Genomic DNA, 18,281 nt, shown 5'->3' with positions numbered 1-18,281 from the left:
CTTAGTGCTGTACGTCTGTTGCCAGAAATAGCTTCAAAACCAGGTTTACAAACGTATGTCGGAATAAATCAAAGGATATCCCATATAAAAATGGCGTCTAGTTTTGTCCATGTGTAGTAGAGATTTATTGTTACTAGAAAGATATTTTACCAAATAAGTTGAATGTATTTAAGACTAAGTATTGTTGTATTCTGCTTAAGCCGGTGCTAAGCAAGAGACTACATTTAACACTGCCTTCAACGTCGAGCCTGCTTTTTATTATTATCAAATATTTAATTATGTGTTGCTATTTATGATGAAAAAAAAGTGTTATTTATAAGTATCTTTAGATAGAACAACCTGTACAAATAGTGTAATGTGTAGGTATTTTGAATATAGAAAGAGTAATTTATAAGTTTATTGAAGGGGTAGAAATATTTGTATTAAATATGTTATATAAAAAGTGTCATTTCTAAGTATCTTGAAGGCAGAGTAATATAATATTATTCAGAAATTATATATATATTTATTACGTAAAACTTGCATTATCAATTTACAGTGCTCATTACATTATAATATTATATACAGCAGAATGAGATGGAATTGTATTTTTAATCAAAGTTATTTGAACATACAGACGTGTATCACTTTAAATTCACTTAAAATAAGACCCACTATTTTATTTTACTTTTGGGGGGTGGGGAGACAAGTGTATGAAAGAATCAATTTAATTTACCTTGTTTCAAATACTGAACCATACCAATCAACAATTTTAAATAATGAAATATTATGCAAACTGGTAAGAGTTTAAGAAGCTGTCCTTTAAAAAAGAATACATTATTCAGACAAATCTTGGTTTTATGCATAAATGCACTTATAACGTTATCAATAGATACAGAGTATCGATCTGAAAGGAAATGCATTAGAGCGAGCATTACATATATAATTAGCGTGTATGTGAATACATCAAAGCTGAACTTCTGATGAACTACGTGTGAATTTCCAATACTCCTTGCCTACTGCTGTACATGCGCCGAACATGCGACCTTTAACATCCGTATGGTGATAGCCACACCGTGTTACGCCCAAAAGCTTGAAGAAAAGTTTTGAAATGAAACATTCAGAATGAATTAAGGATTGTTTCAATTAATTTGAAAAGAAAGCTACCGATCATTAATCTGACAAAAACCACACCTTTATTAAAATATTTTAATATGTATTTCAGAAATTTTAAGTTATTGTTTTCCTTTACTTGAAATAAAAATTAAAGAAATACTGTTTTTTAAATCGGACCATATCAATTTTATACATAAGCATTTTAATTCTTCAAGGATTTGTTATTCCTGATGAATTTTAATTTTTTGTATAATACTATTAAGTTTTTAACAAAAATCCCTTGTAAACCTTTTAGAAAACGGATTTTATGAAATGTTTTATACCGAACATTTCATTTTAATACATGTACTTGTATCCCCTTTTTATTCTTAGATATATGCCCCTCTCCGTCTTGCCACGCTACCCTGCTACAACCCCGTAGAATAACAAAACAGTGCCGGAATGTAGGGGTTCCCTTGGTCTATGCATACATTTCTAGTGAACATATTGTTTTTGCTTTTGGATACATTTTCCCCTTCAATTTATATATTGCTTTTATATAAACAAGATGAAAATATTTTTCTTTTTTTAAATTAACACTAAATATTAGGGGTTTTCATTATGTACTTATTTGGCTGTAGTCGATGCACTGCATTCTGGAACCAGATAGACCTATCATATGGTAGAGTACCAAGAGTAAATTCATGACGTCATTTTAGTCTAACCATTGTAAGATTTCGCTGTCAAGTCGAAGTACTTGTATTCTAAAAACTTTATGTTTTTAAACATTTGTTTGTCTTCATTTTCTATTCTTATATTTACATTATGTTTAAAACTTTGTTCTGATAAGTTACGTTTTTGCACAGAAAAAAAGTAATATTTGGTCATTTTTAAAGAAGAATACGCCCAAAAGCTTATAGGAATAGTTTTAAAATGAAGAATACACCATGTTTGTTCCTATTTTGATTGACTGTTGTTACACTCGTCTATATTAAAGATAGTGTCGGTCATAAAGTCAAAAACCGCTGGAAATATGCATGTGAACATGTATTTTGTTTATGGTATAAATTGGTGCTGACGATGTTTTTACCTGCATGTCAAAACCTACGTGTTTGCTGTCTACAAGAAATCATTTCATGAATTTGTCTTGAAATGCCATAGCCATCTGACTGCCAGGATCTAAGTAAGAAATAAAAATATATTGTACTTTATTAAGTATATACATGTGTATGTATTGTCCGTTTATTTAAAACAAATTTTAAGAATATCGACATGCAGGACTTACCTATGTATGTCGGTGATTTTATTGTAAATATATTTGTTATAATGAGGTATAAGTATATGCTCTTTAAAGCTAACAAGTATCTATATTAATTTAAAACCAAGAGAGGCAACTCTGTTGCGCTTGCTTAAATAAATGATTGACTTTTAACTTACCTGCACCGCCACGAAGAAATATATAGCATCTGTTGTGAGAAATTTGCCCTCTATCATCTCTAGTATTAATGATTCTACTTCCCTAATTGATAGGGTAACTTGTACATTTATTTATAACAAGAAAATGTGAAATCATGTTTGTTCTGCTTTAAAGTTGTCCCATATTTTTTTTTTAAAAAGGGGCCTTTAAAGTTATTCATAACCCCCGTAAAATTGGTTCCCGGGAAAATTTTTACTAGTAAGTTTCGGAAATCTTTAAAATAAAATGTACTTTACTACTACACGTTCACGGTGCATGCCGAGTACGTGAGACCTAACAATATTCTATCGTTGTCGATATTCCATATATTGAACTAGACAAAATGGTGTTCGTGTTTTTAAGAATTAACTCACAGACAGACGGGCCATATATTTTACGTAAAGACACATGAAGTCATTTGCCCATATATTGATATTGAATTAGTCTTGACCGGGAATTGAAATGTAGAAATTTCCTTACAAAGTAAAAATTGGGATTAACATTTTTTAATTTTTCACCCACCAACAACTAAACCAACGTATATAGAGCTTAAACCTATTCCCTCAAAAAAAGTTCAAATTTGAGAATTATTAAATTGGTTGTCACAATGGGTCTTCCCAATATTTTCCACGACTCAGCATGTAATCTGAAGTATAAAAATCTTACTGAAATTGTGACCGGAACTGTTTCTGAAAATACCGGGTTTCCATGGGTCGGCTCGATAACTTTGCGTATTTAAAATGAATACTGTTTGGGGTTCCGCGTTTTTTAGTTGTTTTTATTTTCCTTTAAAAACCTGTTTTTTTTTGTCCCCCAAAAGAAACAACTTTTTTTACGTAACGGGACAATGAGGTACATTTTTTTAAATTTTTTTTAAACCTTTTTTTAGTTGATTTTTTTTTTTTTAAACATAAAATTTAACCAGGGGCCCTACTCCCCTACACGGATAAATGTCCCATAAATGTAAGCCCAAAAATCTTTAAATTTCACCCTGTGATGATGAAAAAAAGCAGGGCCTTTCTCCCCACTTTAATTATTTGTTTTTTGTTGAATTTTTTGTCTCTAAGCTTTACAAAATAATTTTACGAAATTATTTTAGCAACCCGTTTTTTAATATATTTTTTTTAAGCCCACCCCTGATATAAGCGTGGAGTTTCCGATACGCCGTGAACAGTTTAAAAATAGCAAATACGGGCAAAATCGAGGGTGATTAATTTATGATATTTCCGATAGATTTAAACTATGTTTTAATATACCTTCTAACACTCACCAGAATCTCAGTAATGTAAACATATATCTCTTTGTTAATTTTTTAGACCCTATGCAATAGTAAAACACATATTTAATCGTAAAGTAGCATAACTTACAAGCAATTTCCTGAGTTCGTTTCCGACAATCCTTACAAGTAACAAATGATACATGACCTGACCGAGATCTGCGTGTTTACCATTCTGCTTTCACGAGGTTAGTTGATGATCTTACATATAAGACCAGCACCCACTGGCCGAATTCATTCAAAACTCAAAAAGTGTCGTTCATATCAGACGTGCATACGGATAAAATATATTGTGATAATTGTGTGTGTATAATATAACGAATTAATCGAAAAGGTAAATATATCTTTTACTTTATTATTAAATATACCGTGTTTTTTCCTTAACGCTATGGATTTTTCTTTTCAACATAATATATAATATTTATATTAATAGACAATGATGGAGATGTGTTCTAAGTCAAACATTTATGAAGTTTTTTATGTTTTTTGTTTTTTTTTTAAAGATTTATGAACCGTCATGGACCTTTTTCTATGTTGAACAAATATGCTTAAACTTATTATAGATCTTTAAACATGTGTATTCGTTCACAGTTTTTGAAACTCAAAAGTAGACGCAATGTATTACCGAAAGATATTTCGTCTAAACCTTGTGAGAAACTGTATTTAAGTAACAGAGTCATATATATACGTATATTTCACATTTTTATAATTTTGTATTTTATAATTTATTTTGTATCATTGAAATTAATGGCTAGTTGCAAAATTTACTTTCTTCTAAAGACGATAATAAAATGCATGATCTCGTATAGAATCTATGTTTATTCATTTTCATATCGCTTATACGAATTGGGCAAATTTGAAATAAATATAATTCGGAGACTTAAAAAGTAGAGTCAAAGTTTCGATGAACCCCTTCAAACTCCCAACTTGAACAAGCTGATAATTAATGCATCATGCGCATGCCAATTCACGAAGACTTTAGATGTTCATAAAGTTTTGTAGACTACTCGTAAACAAGTTATTTATATCACGGAAGACAAAAGAAGTTGATCGTTGTGAAATATTTGTGCGGATCTTGGGAAATTTCTAACTTACCTTTAAGATTTATATATAAAGGACACTTCATTGAAATAATCATAATCAATTTAGTTGTAAACGTGATAGTCCATTCCGCGATTAACCATTGGAATAGATTTAGACTGAACATTAACATTTTTAACAGTGGTCGTTTACTTCTGCAGATATAAATATGTTGGACAACGAAGTTAACAAGAACGAGCAAGTACAGGTTGCAAGAAGGATGATGATGGGCAACGTTTCTGAAGCAGGTATTTCATCTCTCTCAGCCATGCCAATGGAGAGCAGCTCCGTCATGTCACAAATGCCAGGATGCCCAAAAGGTGGCGTTATAGTTAAGGTATTGATTACATGATAATTTGTTGTCTTTTACAATAAGAGTAATTTATAATTACACTTAACAAATGTTTTAATGTCTACTATAAATTTGAAAATGGCTGGCCTTAAAACATGAAATCTTAATTAATTTGACCTTTGTTATAACTTAAGACTTTTGTTCTATTTTTTACCTCTAATTTTCTTTGGTATCAGAGTCACCTGTCTTTAATAAAATATTACTAGTATTCATAAATTTATAATAGTTTGTTTTATTTTTGACTTTACAGGTTTGCTTTGCTGGTATTTGTTTCTCAGAAGGTTACATCAGAAAGGGTCATTTCAGACCTGCTCTTCCAGGTAAACAACATGTACCTTTACCAACTCATGGAGGTGCGCACATCTTGTCATCAATAGCTTAATTTAGCTTCACCTTTTGTTTTATTCCCCTCTCCTAAGCTAGCATCTAGTTACATAATATAGCATATTTTACCTAAATAAAAAGTTCAGAAGTATTTCCCATGTGGAAACATGATTGGACACAGTTATTTTTGCCTTTCCTGCAAATATGTTACTTACACTTAAAGTGGATTGGTCTGTTATATCAGTGATAATGATATTGATTTTATTATGTATCGTGACAACAAAAGAAATATATATTGACATGTTCATGCAAATTAACTTAATTCAAGAAACACCTTTTTTCAAGAAAAAATCATTAGAATATTCAAATGATACATTTCCGTTGTTTAATCCAATATTTTATGTAAAAAAACTTTGGAAAATGTGCCTATTGTAGACCAATGGCAATCCACTTTAAACGTAACGTGTTATTAGCAACCTAGCCTCCAGTTTTGATGATAAGATGTGCTCCTTGCTGAACCTTTTGCTTTACATGCTTTTTGTGTTGCTGTCATTGAAGATGTATTGGCATTAGTTATTAAGTGACTGAAAGTTTGAAAGTTAGAAAATAATGTTTATTAAAAAAAATCATAATGTTAGATGTTAATAGTATAGTTTATCTGATCTTCTTAAAGTGTTTGTCATGTTCATTATTTAGCTTACAACAAACCAAATTTCAGCGGTCGTTTCTTTGGCTATTACAGGTACTGAGATAGCTGGTGTTGTACATGATGTTTGCAACACTCTTCCAAACTCAAATATAATTCCTGGTGACCATGTAATAATTTTCCCAGAAGAAGACATGGCTCATGATGGCTTCCAGGAATTCATTCCTGTTGAAAATATCGAGAACCTGGTACAGATTCCAAACAGTATTCCACTAGAGGTCGCTTCTATGCTTCCAGGCAGTGCACTCTCTGCTTATAACGCCGTATTGAAAGCACAACCACATGTCGAGAAACTACAGCAAGTAAAATGTAAGCATTTATTTCTTATTTTCCGATTTTTAGCTTCGTTGTGTATTTGTCCTCTGTGAAGGTCAAAATTAATAAAATATGATATTTTCGGCATTGATTTAATTTGTTTCATACAATTGTTATATTCTAAAGTACAACGAACTTAAGAAAACTAATTTTATTGTATTTTTAATTTACAGCTTGTGTCAATGTTCTTATCGTCGGAGCTGGAAGTTTAGGTCTGTGGACTTTGAGACTTGCTAACTACCTCATTGGACAAGAGAACAGTAACATCCGACTGTTTGTAGCAGACAACAGTATTGATAAATTGATCACAGCACAGGAGCATGATTGCCATGACATCATACACTGGTGTGAGGAAGATCACGAGCAATACATCATTGAAAGAACTCTTGATGCATGCACAGGAGGCGTTGATGTTGTTGTAGATTTTGTAAGCTCGCCTAGAACAATGATGAGGTCATTGAAATGCCTAAACAGAGTAAGTATTTAATAGCCATTGCATATTTATTAATATTCTACGAATATTTAGATCTTTAATTTTTTGTAAAATTTTATTTTTATCTGCTTTGATATTTGAACAAAAATGACAAAAAAACGTTACACTTAAGGATAAATTTTAAGTTGTTAAACAATCTTTACAAGTTAAGAGTCAAAGACTAAATGTTTTTTATTCAAATTTAAACTAACGAACAATAGTAAAGAAAATGTTTGTTGCTGTTTCTTGCAGGAGGGTTTGATTCTTGTTGGTGGAAATGCAATGGCAGAGGTATCAATAAACTTGAACACCTTGGCAGCCAAACAACAAAGTATTGTAGGCATCCCTAAAGGATCAGTAGACCAGTTGAGATTTCTTGTAGATACAATTGCAGATAAAAAGGTGAATACACTTGACTGGTTACATTTTGTACATAAAATAAGAATATTAAACTTGATCAAGAATGATAAGTATTTAGAAGAAGGTAATGAAAATGATGTATATAATAGCCATATTTTTCTTAAGTTTTCAAGGATTACAGAATTTGTCTTTAATATTATCTTTGGTGTTTTATTCATGATGAAATTATTTGCTTTTTAGGTTGAACCACCAAGTTTTTCAGTGCATAATGTTGAAGAAACAAGCCAGGTTCTACAAGAATTATACGAGTGCAGACTAACTGGAAGAGCCGTTTTGAGATTCAACTACGTCAATACAACAACTGGAACAACGGACGTCACGGATAACTAGTCACAACTCATTTTAACATTAACATTTAATGAAATACGTTTTCGGGACGACTTGGTGGCAACGTTAGCGAATTTTAATCCCACTGGCATTACTGTACTCATATTGATCTCAAGATTGTATGAGCGGAGTAAGGGGTTTATTGTGGTCAGTATTCCCAAAGATTCAGATCTGACGTGATGCGTTGCTAAGTGACATTTACCTCATAACTTGTTGCTAAGCAATGGTTGATACAGACCAATGGCTTTGTGTTGCCATAGTCGGGCACATGGTGCTATAACAGGACAGAGTGGCTGACTCTGTACGTTAAACAAGAGATTAGAGAGACTTGTCTTGATATTTTGCAGTCAACGGGTTCTGTTTTAGATGATGACAAGAACAATTTTGATACATCAGATATATACAAACTAACAAAGGAAGCAACAAGAACGAAAAAAAAACACATAAACATTATTCATTGATGTTTTTAAAAGCACTATGATTATGAATTTCGATCTAGACTATTTTTTTTCATCTAAAATCGGGAGAAATTGACTGATGAATATAGTGTTGTTTATGGTTAGTGTTTTAGTTGTGTACAAACTTTGTGCTTAACTCAATTTAGTGCTAAAATAATTACATTGCATCCTTTAGTAAAAGATATATGAGAAGAGATAATGAAACTGTCCATTTACAAATTCAGTTTGTATAAAATTCCATTTCAACTGTGATTCATATGTTAATAGTTTGTTTGATATTTTTTGCATGATTAGAGAATAACATTTAATGTTGTTGAATGTATGTTTATGCAGCAAAGTGCTACATTGGAAGTATGCTATGTTATTAATTAGTTTTATTTGTTAATTATTGAAACGTGTTCAGATTCTTTGTATTTATATGATATAAAAGTGTTGAAAATACTTGCAAGAAAAAAAAACAATAATAAAAATGTTCATTAATGATAACATTGTCTTGTTATGTATAATCCTATTAGAACACCGAGTGTAAGATTACAATAATTGGCAGCCGTACATCTTAGTTTAATATTGCACGATTGGCACCAATATTGGTATGGATGATTTTTATTGCCAATCACAAAGCACAGATAATTGAACATATTACTGCAAAAGAAACTGTTTTGGTGGTGAAAACAGACTTTAATAATGAAAGTGTATTAAGTTATACACTGTATATCCGGTCTGCAGGGATTAAAATGCAATGTGCGAATTGTCAAATATTCTTAATGTTCTAAGCCAGAATGAGGTGAAATTAGCTTTACTTATATTAAATATGGCAAAGATCGTGTGCAACAACAAAGAATCGCCATGAAAATGACATAAAACAGATATCAAATTAAAAATGTATGACCCAGTTCTTTGACAGTGAAACATTTAAGGTTAAACATCTAGCGAGATTGAGTAATTACTTTAGCAAAGATTGAAATAACAAAACTTGATAACACCAGTAAAATGACGTCAAACTAGGCTTCTATGGAGGAACATATATTTGCCCCGCCTGTACTAATTGTCGAGTATAATTCATGCACAAAATAAGTAAAAGCTATTTTTTATTCAAACAAAGCACTGAAAGAAGTACGGTGTCAGGTCAATGACCGCGTTTCAAGACAGACGCCGTTATATCTGTTATCATTACGGCCGGTAGCTAGTCACGTTCACAAGCATTCCAATGTTATTTACTTACTTTTTTTAATTTGATAATGTTAAAATAACTATTTATGTACGTATTGGTTATGTGCGTTAAATGTTACTTTTCAAAGAGAACCTTTAAACACTATTCTGACCCGACCTGTGTTTAAAATTTAAGTTGCACTAGTCATTTAGGTTATGAACTGGCAAAGATTAGATAAAGGTTAACATCTATCCTTAACCTCGGTAACTTTCATATTTCTCATTAAGATTAATTTAAATACCTTCCAAAATATCTTTACCTTTGTTAAAACGGGGGTTAAAAGTCACACAGATACGCAAGGGAAGCCAGTTCGATGGATGTTGCCCATATGAATAGTTTATCAAAACAAAGTAAATATAATTGAAATAGTACGTCAATTACCGAATTATTCTCGCATATGTTCAAAATCAATGAATCTTGATAGTGCTATAAAGTTACGGCGAGATAAACAGTTTACTCGATAACATGACTTAGAAAAAAATATGTTTACATGTAAATTGCGTCCTTGAACTTGACTTGCTTGCAGAAGAACGTGAACATTATTATGTGAAAAAAATTGTGAAAGGATTATAAACAAATATATTAAACTTTTACACAACTGTTCCATGTCAATACGGATACACTTTAGCAAAGACATGAATATAATTATATATACTTAACTACAATACCAAAATTATATATTAGATACCAAATATCTATTACTATTATCTGCTTAACAGATTCTTATTTACCCTGTATTTGCTCTTTTCGCAAGTATTGAAACATAAGCAAAGTACATAAAACAATTCAATTCAAATCTTTTATTCATTGAAGCTAACAAAATAATAACTTACATTCATCAAAAAAAAATGTAATAAACAATTACAATTATGAGTACAATAACAAGATTGGTGCAATTTTAATACCTAATGAATAATGCTGTTGCAATTGTTATTATACTTTTGCAATATAGAAAAATGCCAAAAACGAAACATCAACAACAAAAAAGGTCCATAAATCTTACGTGTCAAAACAACTCTAAATAGAAAGATTTCAATAAACACTGCAACCTTGTTCTATAAACCGTTAAACCTGTACAACTCGTACCCTTTTAATCAGTATAAAACCTTTTTTTTTAATGATTTAGGTCAAAAGTTTGTCATATATTTCTTTAACTTTAAAACTTCGATAAGACCATACTAAAACGTTATCCAATACATTCATATAAGCGCAATGACCGACCTCTATACACTTCGTAAATCGGTTAATTTATGCCAATACTAGAGTGTCTTGTTTACAATGTATAGCGAAACTGTGTTTGTTTTTTGTGTTGTTACTTTTTTATGGTTATCCCTTTTTAAAAGTAAACATCGTGATTCAATTAAGGTGAGAAAAAACAAATTATTGACATGTACATATGTTTACAGCAAAATCTAATTACATATTTACATGTTAGTTTGAGAAAGGGGGGATATGTGTGTTATTTCGGTGGATGCACAAGATTACTGTATTACTTTCTGTGACAAAAATTGCACAAGTTTTATTTGGTTAAGAGATATTTTAACCCTCTCTTCCTAAATACAACCCATTAAACAAAATATGAAAGTGACACTAATGCAACGTCAGCAAAAAGGTGAAAATAAATAAATAAATGATATGTACTAAATGTCTTTGTAATAGTGCATTCATTTATTCTGTAAGCAAAGAATGCAGGTCAGCATTTACGTCAACATTGTAGATGCTAGTCGAATATTGCTGTTATTTATATATCATCTAAAATGTTCTAAAAAGGCTATGATCTTGAGGTATTCCCCCCCCCCCCCCCCCGTATTCAAATACATTTTGCACATTCTTTGTCAACAGACTTAATTTGCAGACATATATCAGACTCACCATAATATTTTAACGACCATTTCATAATTATTACATTTGAATTGTAATAAAATCATTGAATGTTTTCACTAACTGTGTCTCAAACCAGTGCACAAAGACCAATCTATAAACGTTTAAACTATTTTAATATTACACATCAAACTACAACATAGCGTCCGCCCTTGTCATAATTATAAAAACTCAATAAAGGGAAAATATACCTGACCGTATTTTACCAACCACATAACACTTTTATTATTATATTGTAAACACGTTGTTTTACTTTAAGTAGTAGATTACGATCATTACTCATAGTCACTGTAATATAAGAAGATTTATAATTTTGCCATCATAAGTACGAGTATAACGTTTCAAAGTTCACTTTGTTGTTGCTGCTCTGATTTTAGGTCGTTGTTTTTGTGTTGTTATTTCTTAATTGTAAAGAATAGTTTTCTATTAGTGCAATTGTAAGATATAGTTGGAACGTACGTATAATTAATGATAAACATACCATTTAACGCATTTGAAAACACGCAATTGTTTGTTTGTTTGCTTGCTTGCTTGCTTGCTTGCTTATTCATCCATTCGTTCATTTATTTATTTATTTATTTATGTTTTATTTATGTATTTTTTATTTATCTATTTATTTATTTTTCGACATTTTATATAACTATAACTTATTTGAAATCGCGCAAATGTTTTTTATTCATATTTATTTATAGATCTATATTTTTCGATATTTTATATAACAATTCAACAGATGTTATCACTACTGCAAAAAGCATAATTAAAAGTAGGAAGTAGTACAATTAAAACATTGATTCCTGAGTTTTACATAACATTTTATTTACAAGCTTCAGGGTCACCTCTAACATCACAGACATTAGCCAGTAATTGATAAATGATACAAAAACGTATTCCTCTGACAGTGTTGTTTTCCATACAGGACTCTCTCGTAAATCGATAAGAAAAGATTTAATTTACGTAAATGACCTAGATAGTTTCCTCTTGTAAAGAAAATATTTCAATTTGATATTGTTGTTGTTGCAGCTTTTGCTAAAATAAATGTACAGAAGCCGGGAAAATGTGTATTATAATTATGCACTGGAGTGAACACGTGCAATTTATTACAATTTGCTTTTATATTATTAGTTATATGACTCAGAGCATAAAACTAGCAATACAACGTACAAACTTCACAAAATAAAATTGTACAAAGTACAAAGACCAATGATCATGTAATAGACTGGTACCAGTTGACTTTAGTCCCTTCTTTCCTACACTAGTCTTGTTTTCTACTTTTTCCCCTACGGATATGCCCTATATTAAATCAAAGTGAAATACTATCATTTGTCGAAATGTATGTGGTATTTGAATAACTTGCGTATAAATTCATTCGAATGTTAGTCGAAATGTAGAATTGTTCGTTAAGTTCAAAACATAACATGTTTTTACTCGACTGTGGAGTAAAATTGAAGCTTATTGTGTGTGTTATTTGATTTTAGAAATTGAACCACTGTCGAGTCCGCTTCCTAGAACTAAACAACGCTGGTCCCTTAAAGTAAAACCTAGTCTTGGCTACATTTGGGCTCAAACCCATGACAGTTGTGTTTAGAGACCAATACCATAACCAATAGGCTGTCGCTGCTTTTAGTGTTGTAATGTAACTGGCTAGATTCTTGATCACAGGCGACAATGTAACATGTGGCCTTGTGGTTATAAAATATTTCTCAGGTCAGTCTCAGAATTTCCATTGGTCAATAAAAACATTCTGTGTTGGTTTCTGACCATTGAAATACCTGATATCTGAGTTTAAGCTAAGGAAAGTTCCTTTTATCTTATAACTTTCGGGCCTAGAATGGTTGTGTTCTAGGTGAAAGAATCAGTACAAAAAGGTCCTGCATTTAAGTAGCGGATGAGGAAATTAATTTTCATAAACATTATTATAATCATATTTAAAAAAACTTAAACAAAAATCCGGAAACAAAGTGATCACTCGGAAGTTTTGTTATATAAATACAAGTTAAGTATGCACATTAATATGTTTTTACATTACTTCATTGTGTATACGTGCGACTTTGTTGGTAAGACAATGTTTGTTTTCTTGTTATGATTTTTTAATATGAAATTAATTCATTGTTTGACCTTGTTTTGTCAAGATACTCAACCTCTCATGACGAGATTTATTAGCAGTAAGTGAAGTAATGTTAGCCTGTAACAGATGTTAGGATTCTGAAAGGTAATTGTCGTCTGCTAATTCGCTGTACATAATTATTGTGATTATAACGTCGATTATGGAAACAAAATGCAATGCAACACATGTTTCTGTTTTCTATAGGACCTGTCACTTTGAAAAACTTTACACCGTTAAGTTATAAACGACATTATTATGTGTTTACTTTATTACTGCATATCAAAATAATATTTTGATGTCTTCTCTGAGCTGTTTTGTCGGGGTCATTGATTTTAATACTTGTAATATTTGAAGATTAGGCCGGTGTTGCTATATAGTGCTCTGCAAATGTCGCACTTTCCTTTAGCTTGTTGTCTCCTAAATATTTGACCTTGGGTGATTACTATGACTGATCGATATATTATCAATAACGTAGTTAAGTAATTTTCAAATTTCTGTTGTTAAAAGTTTGTCTAAATTACTGTAGAAATTTCATTAACAAAATATACACCACTTTTCGAAAAGGCCCAACAGAAGTATGTATACATGTACATTAATTGATATTAATTTCTTGTGTATAACAATTTACAGCTATATATATTTTTATATATATATTAAATGGTATATTGTGCATTCAGCCCTAGTTTTTGGTTTTATTTGTATGTTTATATATTGATTGCCAATTCATATAAGATACTAACCACTAATAATCATAATTATAAAATTTTATAAAATATTGTTTAATTATTAACAGTTTGAGTATTATTTCGAATGGTCCAATGAAATTCGTGTCACATAATAACGTTCCATCTTGTCATAAACTTGAAGAGAGGAATGTACGAAATAATAAAGTTTGTATTTATGGTCGTCTACCTTTTGTATCTATAAAACTTGGTTAGTGACACTAGAGTGACTAGACCATACATTACAGTTTAAATTGTGTGTTTATGACCTAGATCTCAGATAAAATGTCTCTTAATTTAGGTTGACCGATAAACTGTATACAATTACCCGTTTTGTACTTAATATCTTAAACATGTTCATTTACATTTTAAACGAATTCTACAAGGTTTCTTTGTCTTCTACATAGATTTCTGCAGAAAAAAATGCTCTACTAAAACATCAACATTAGAGGAACAGTCTTATGTACATATTGATATTACACTGTACTAAAGTCTATTCAAAACAAAATGTTTGAAATAAAAATTTCTTAATATAAATTTTTGATATTTTTTTTCGTAAGATTTCTAAATTACATTAGAACAATGACCATAACAATACGAATTGTTTCGTTTCAAATTAAGGGGTTTTATCATAGCAATTTTGCTTTATCCTACCTTTATCTGTTGCAATTACAGCCGTTCAAGATATTAAGCAACTAATTGTATCGAAGGAGATATACTTTTGTGACGTACCCTAATAAATGGACATAGCTGTCAATATTTATGCCTTTTGATATTTCACCACGTTGTTTTAAATGTTCAAGAATCTTTATTTATTTACAATTTATTCTTTCATTGGCCTCTTGGTCTTATAAACTTATAATCCAACAATAACTAGCATATTCTGATTATAAGGTACAAAATGCAACAATGAATATTATTTTTTTTTTTTTTTGCTGAAGTATCTGTTGAAAGATAAAGTAAATGTTATGCTAAATACTTCTTTGTTTTGAGACTAAGTAAATACCAGTCAAAAGTACAAACTATTAATACTAGTATTATCTGCAAAAAATATATAACGTATAAAATATTGTAAAACGATTTATTTATGTTTTGTACTATTTGTCTTTGTTGTTGTTTGTTCATATGGTTGCACTTTTAATAAGAAAACAAGTGAAAAAATTGTTCTCCAAAGAGAGATTGGTAAAGTCATTAACGTGTCATTATGCACTAAACCCCAACATTATCATTATTTACATTTGGGAGTTATGTTTCTTGTTAAGGTAATGAAAATGAGTGATTTTTTTTAAAATATGGTTTGGTATTATATTTCCCTCTCTGAATGCATAATAGAGAAGTTATGGCGTAGAAACAGAGTGACTGATATGTTGGACTACAATGAAAGTATTGCAGGTTTAACGTTGAAACCCCGTCCGAGCTAAGCTATTTCTTCCTTAAGCAAGATGTTTTTCTAGTCCTTCGGAATCTTTGATTCCAGCACGTAAGTGTTGAAGATTGGTGCTAGGGTCCTTGAGAGATGTTGCATTTTTACATTATCTCTCATGAACAGACTCAGTCAAACCTAGTCCGCAATTTTTATGCAATAATGTTGAGGAATCACACCTTTTCCAGATTTTTTGCTTAATATTGGGTTGGTTCCAGTAACGGATTCGCGGGTGTGTGTATGAGCTTTTAGCTTCTTGCACAAAAATAAATTATTTTTTATATATTCTAACAACACAACAACATTCCAAATTATTGAATTTATAATGGAATCAATTAATATCAGAATATATACTATTAGCAAAATAAGAACAAACAGCCAAGCATTTAAGTTTTATTTATTTTATTGTAATAGTACAGCTTGATTGTATTGAGTACATTATTATATACAAAAGTAGTGTATTAATAGTATCAATAGTGATTCAATTTGGTTGAAATTAAATAGCATTTTACACGATTCATCGAACTGCCATTCATCAATATTACAGTCGTGACAGTTAAATTTAGAGTGACACACATTTAACATACATTTTAATAAATATAAGTGTTAAAAATAACAGCATAAGTAAATAAATAAATAAAAACCTAATAATGCATAAATATCTGGAGGAAAAATATCAAATCATTAAATATAGAAAAGTATGTATCATTCTTATGAGGTTAAGCACACAAAAGCGTTATTTCGTGAGTAGTTTTTCATGCTAGCTATACGTAATGTAACGGTAAAGTGGTACTTCTCAATACTTCAAAATGACTGCCATATTTTACTGTTTAATTGTTGCAAATATAAATCATTCTTTCACACACTCGTGCCAAAGTTGATTGATAAAATCATCTGTTGAAACCTTTGTTTTGGAGATAAATTATTGATGATGAGATTAACTGATAAATTACGATGATACATTTTATGGTATTGATAGACATGCGTCATAAAGTCACGTGGTGCTCAGTCATTATTTATTCTTTGTATGAAAATAATTATTATAACATACCTTTCGGACTTATTTTTGGCACTTTACCTATCTAAAAAGCAACTTCGTGCAGAAAAGCAGTAAACATGTTATTGAGAAATTCATGTTTTCGTTTTATTATTTTAGAGGGTGTTATGTATTTGTGCCCAGTACAACTTTGAAAAGTCATTCATTTTTAACATTATATGTCAATGTTACCAGTCAATTTGAAAGAAAATGAAATTGTTTTGAGTTTTTCCATGAAAAGGAATGTGCTTAAATGATATGATATAAAAACATACAAAGCACAAAACTATTATCAAACTATTATTAACGTATTGTTATAAATGTAGCCGTAGTAACAATCCTTAATTTATAAAGCAACTTATTTCACACCTCAGCGTCTGTGAAACGTCTGTCAAATTATGACATTAAGAAAACGAATATGACGTTGAACAGTGTGTGTGTGAAAATAGATAACCTTTTAATTTCCTTTCTCCAAGATAGAATATATATATTATGTAGACGGTATTCTATCTTGGAGAAAGGAGATTAAAAGGTAATATATTTTCACACACATACCGTCCAACGTCATATCCGTTTTTATGCCCCCGCCATGTAATGGCCGGGGCATATAGTGTTACCCTGTTCCGTCATTCCGTCCTTCCGTCCTTCCATCCTTCCGTCCTTCTGTCATTCCGTCATCATCAGTTTCCGTTCATTATCTTAAGAACGGTTGCACACATTCAACTCAAATTTGACATATGGATATTTCATGAGAAAATACAGGTCAAGTTTGAATTTGGTCATGGTTCGTTGATTTTTGGCAGAGTTATGCCCCTTTTACTTTGAAAATAATATGAAATTTCAGTTTCCGTTCATTATCTCCCCAACGGTACAACACATTCAACTCAAACTTGACATATGGATATGGCATGAGAAAATACAGGTCAAGTTCGAATTTGGTCATGGTTCAATGATATTTTTGGCAGAGTTATGCCCCTTTTACTTTGAAAATAATATGAAATTTTCAGTTTCCGTTCATTATCTCCCCAACGGTACAACACATTCAACTCAAACTTGACATATGGATATGTCATGAGAAAATACAGGTCAAGTTCGAATTTGGTCATGGTTGGATGACTTTTGGCAGAGTTATGCCCCTTTTACTTTGAAAATAATATGAAATTTTCAGTTTCCGTTCATTATCTCCCCAAAGGTACAACACATTCAACTCAAACTTTACATATGGATGCGTCAAAAGAATGCGCAGGTCAAGTTCAAATTTGGTCATGGTTCAATAATTTTTGGCAGAGTAATGCCCCTTTCACTTTGAGAATAATATGAAATTTACAGTTTCCGTTTATTATCTCCCCAATGGTACAACACATTCAACTCAAATTTGACATATGGATATGTTTTTGGAATGCCCAGGCCAAGTTCGAATTTGGTCATGGTTCAATGATTTTTGGCAGAGTAATGCCCCTTTCACTTTGAGAATAATATGAAATTTACAGTTTCTGTTCATTATCTACCCAACAGTGTTACATATTCAACTTAAATTTGACATATGGATATGTCAAAGGAATGGGCAGGTCAAGTTGGAATTTGGTCATGGTTTGATGATTTTTTGGCAGAGTTATGTCCCTTTCACTTTGAAAATAATATAGAT

The 18,281-nt window shown here is 30.8% G+C and overlaps 1 protein-coding gene across 2 annotated transcripts; it reads left to right on the top strand.

Moving 5' to 3' along the window:
• Positions 1 to 3,981: 3,981 nt before the first annotated feature.
• LOC132725117 (quinone oxidoreductase-like) lies at positions 3,982 to 8,203 on the top strand. 2 transcript variants are annotated; one of them, XM_060710195.1, is made up of 7 exons: positions 3,982 to 4,140; positions 5,048 to 5,223; positions 5,489 to 5,558; positions 6,305 to 6,577; positions 6,757 to 7,058; positions 7,308 to 7,457; positions 7,656 to 8,203. In XM_060710195.1, exons 2-7 carry the CDS (start codon positions 5,056 to 5,058, stop codon positions 7,803 to 7,805), a joined length of 1,113 nt encoding a protein of 370 aa, XP_060566178.1. In that variant the 5' UTR covers positions 3,982 to 4,140; positions 5,048 to 5,055; the 3' UTR covers positions 7,806 to 8,203. The 2 variants fall into 2 exon arrangements, with proteins under 2 accessions (XP_060566178.1, XP_060566177.1); XM_060710194.1 differs by having other exon boundaries at positions 5,489 to 5,591.
• Positions 8,204 to 18,281: the final 10,078 nt, after the last annotated feature.

The sequence above is a fragment of the Ruditapes philippinarum genome, unplaced genomic scaffold (genome assembly GCF_026571515.1).
Source record: "Ruditapes philippinarum isolate M1 unplaced genomic scaffold, ASM2657151v2 ctg5669_1_1_1_1, whole genome shotgun sequence".
Taxonomy (NCBI): domain Eukaryota; kingdom Metazoa; phylum Mollusca; class Bivalvia; order Venerida; family Veneridae; genus Ruditapes; species Ruditapes philippinarum.
This window is presented reverse-complemented; position numbering and strand designations above follow the sequence as displayed.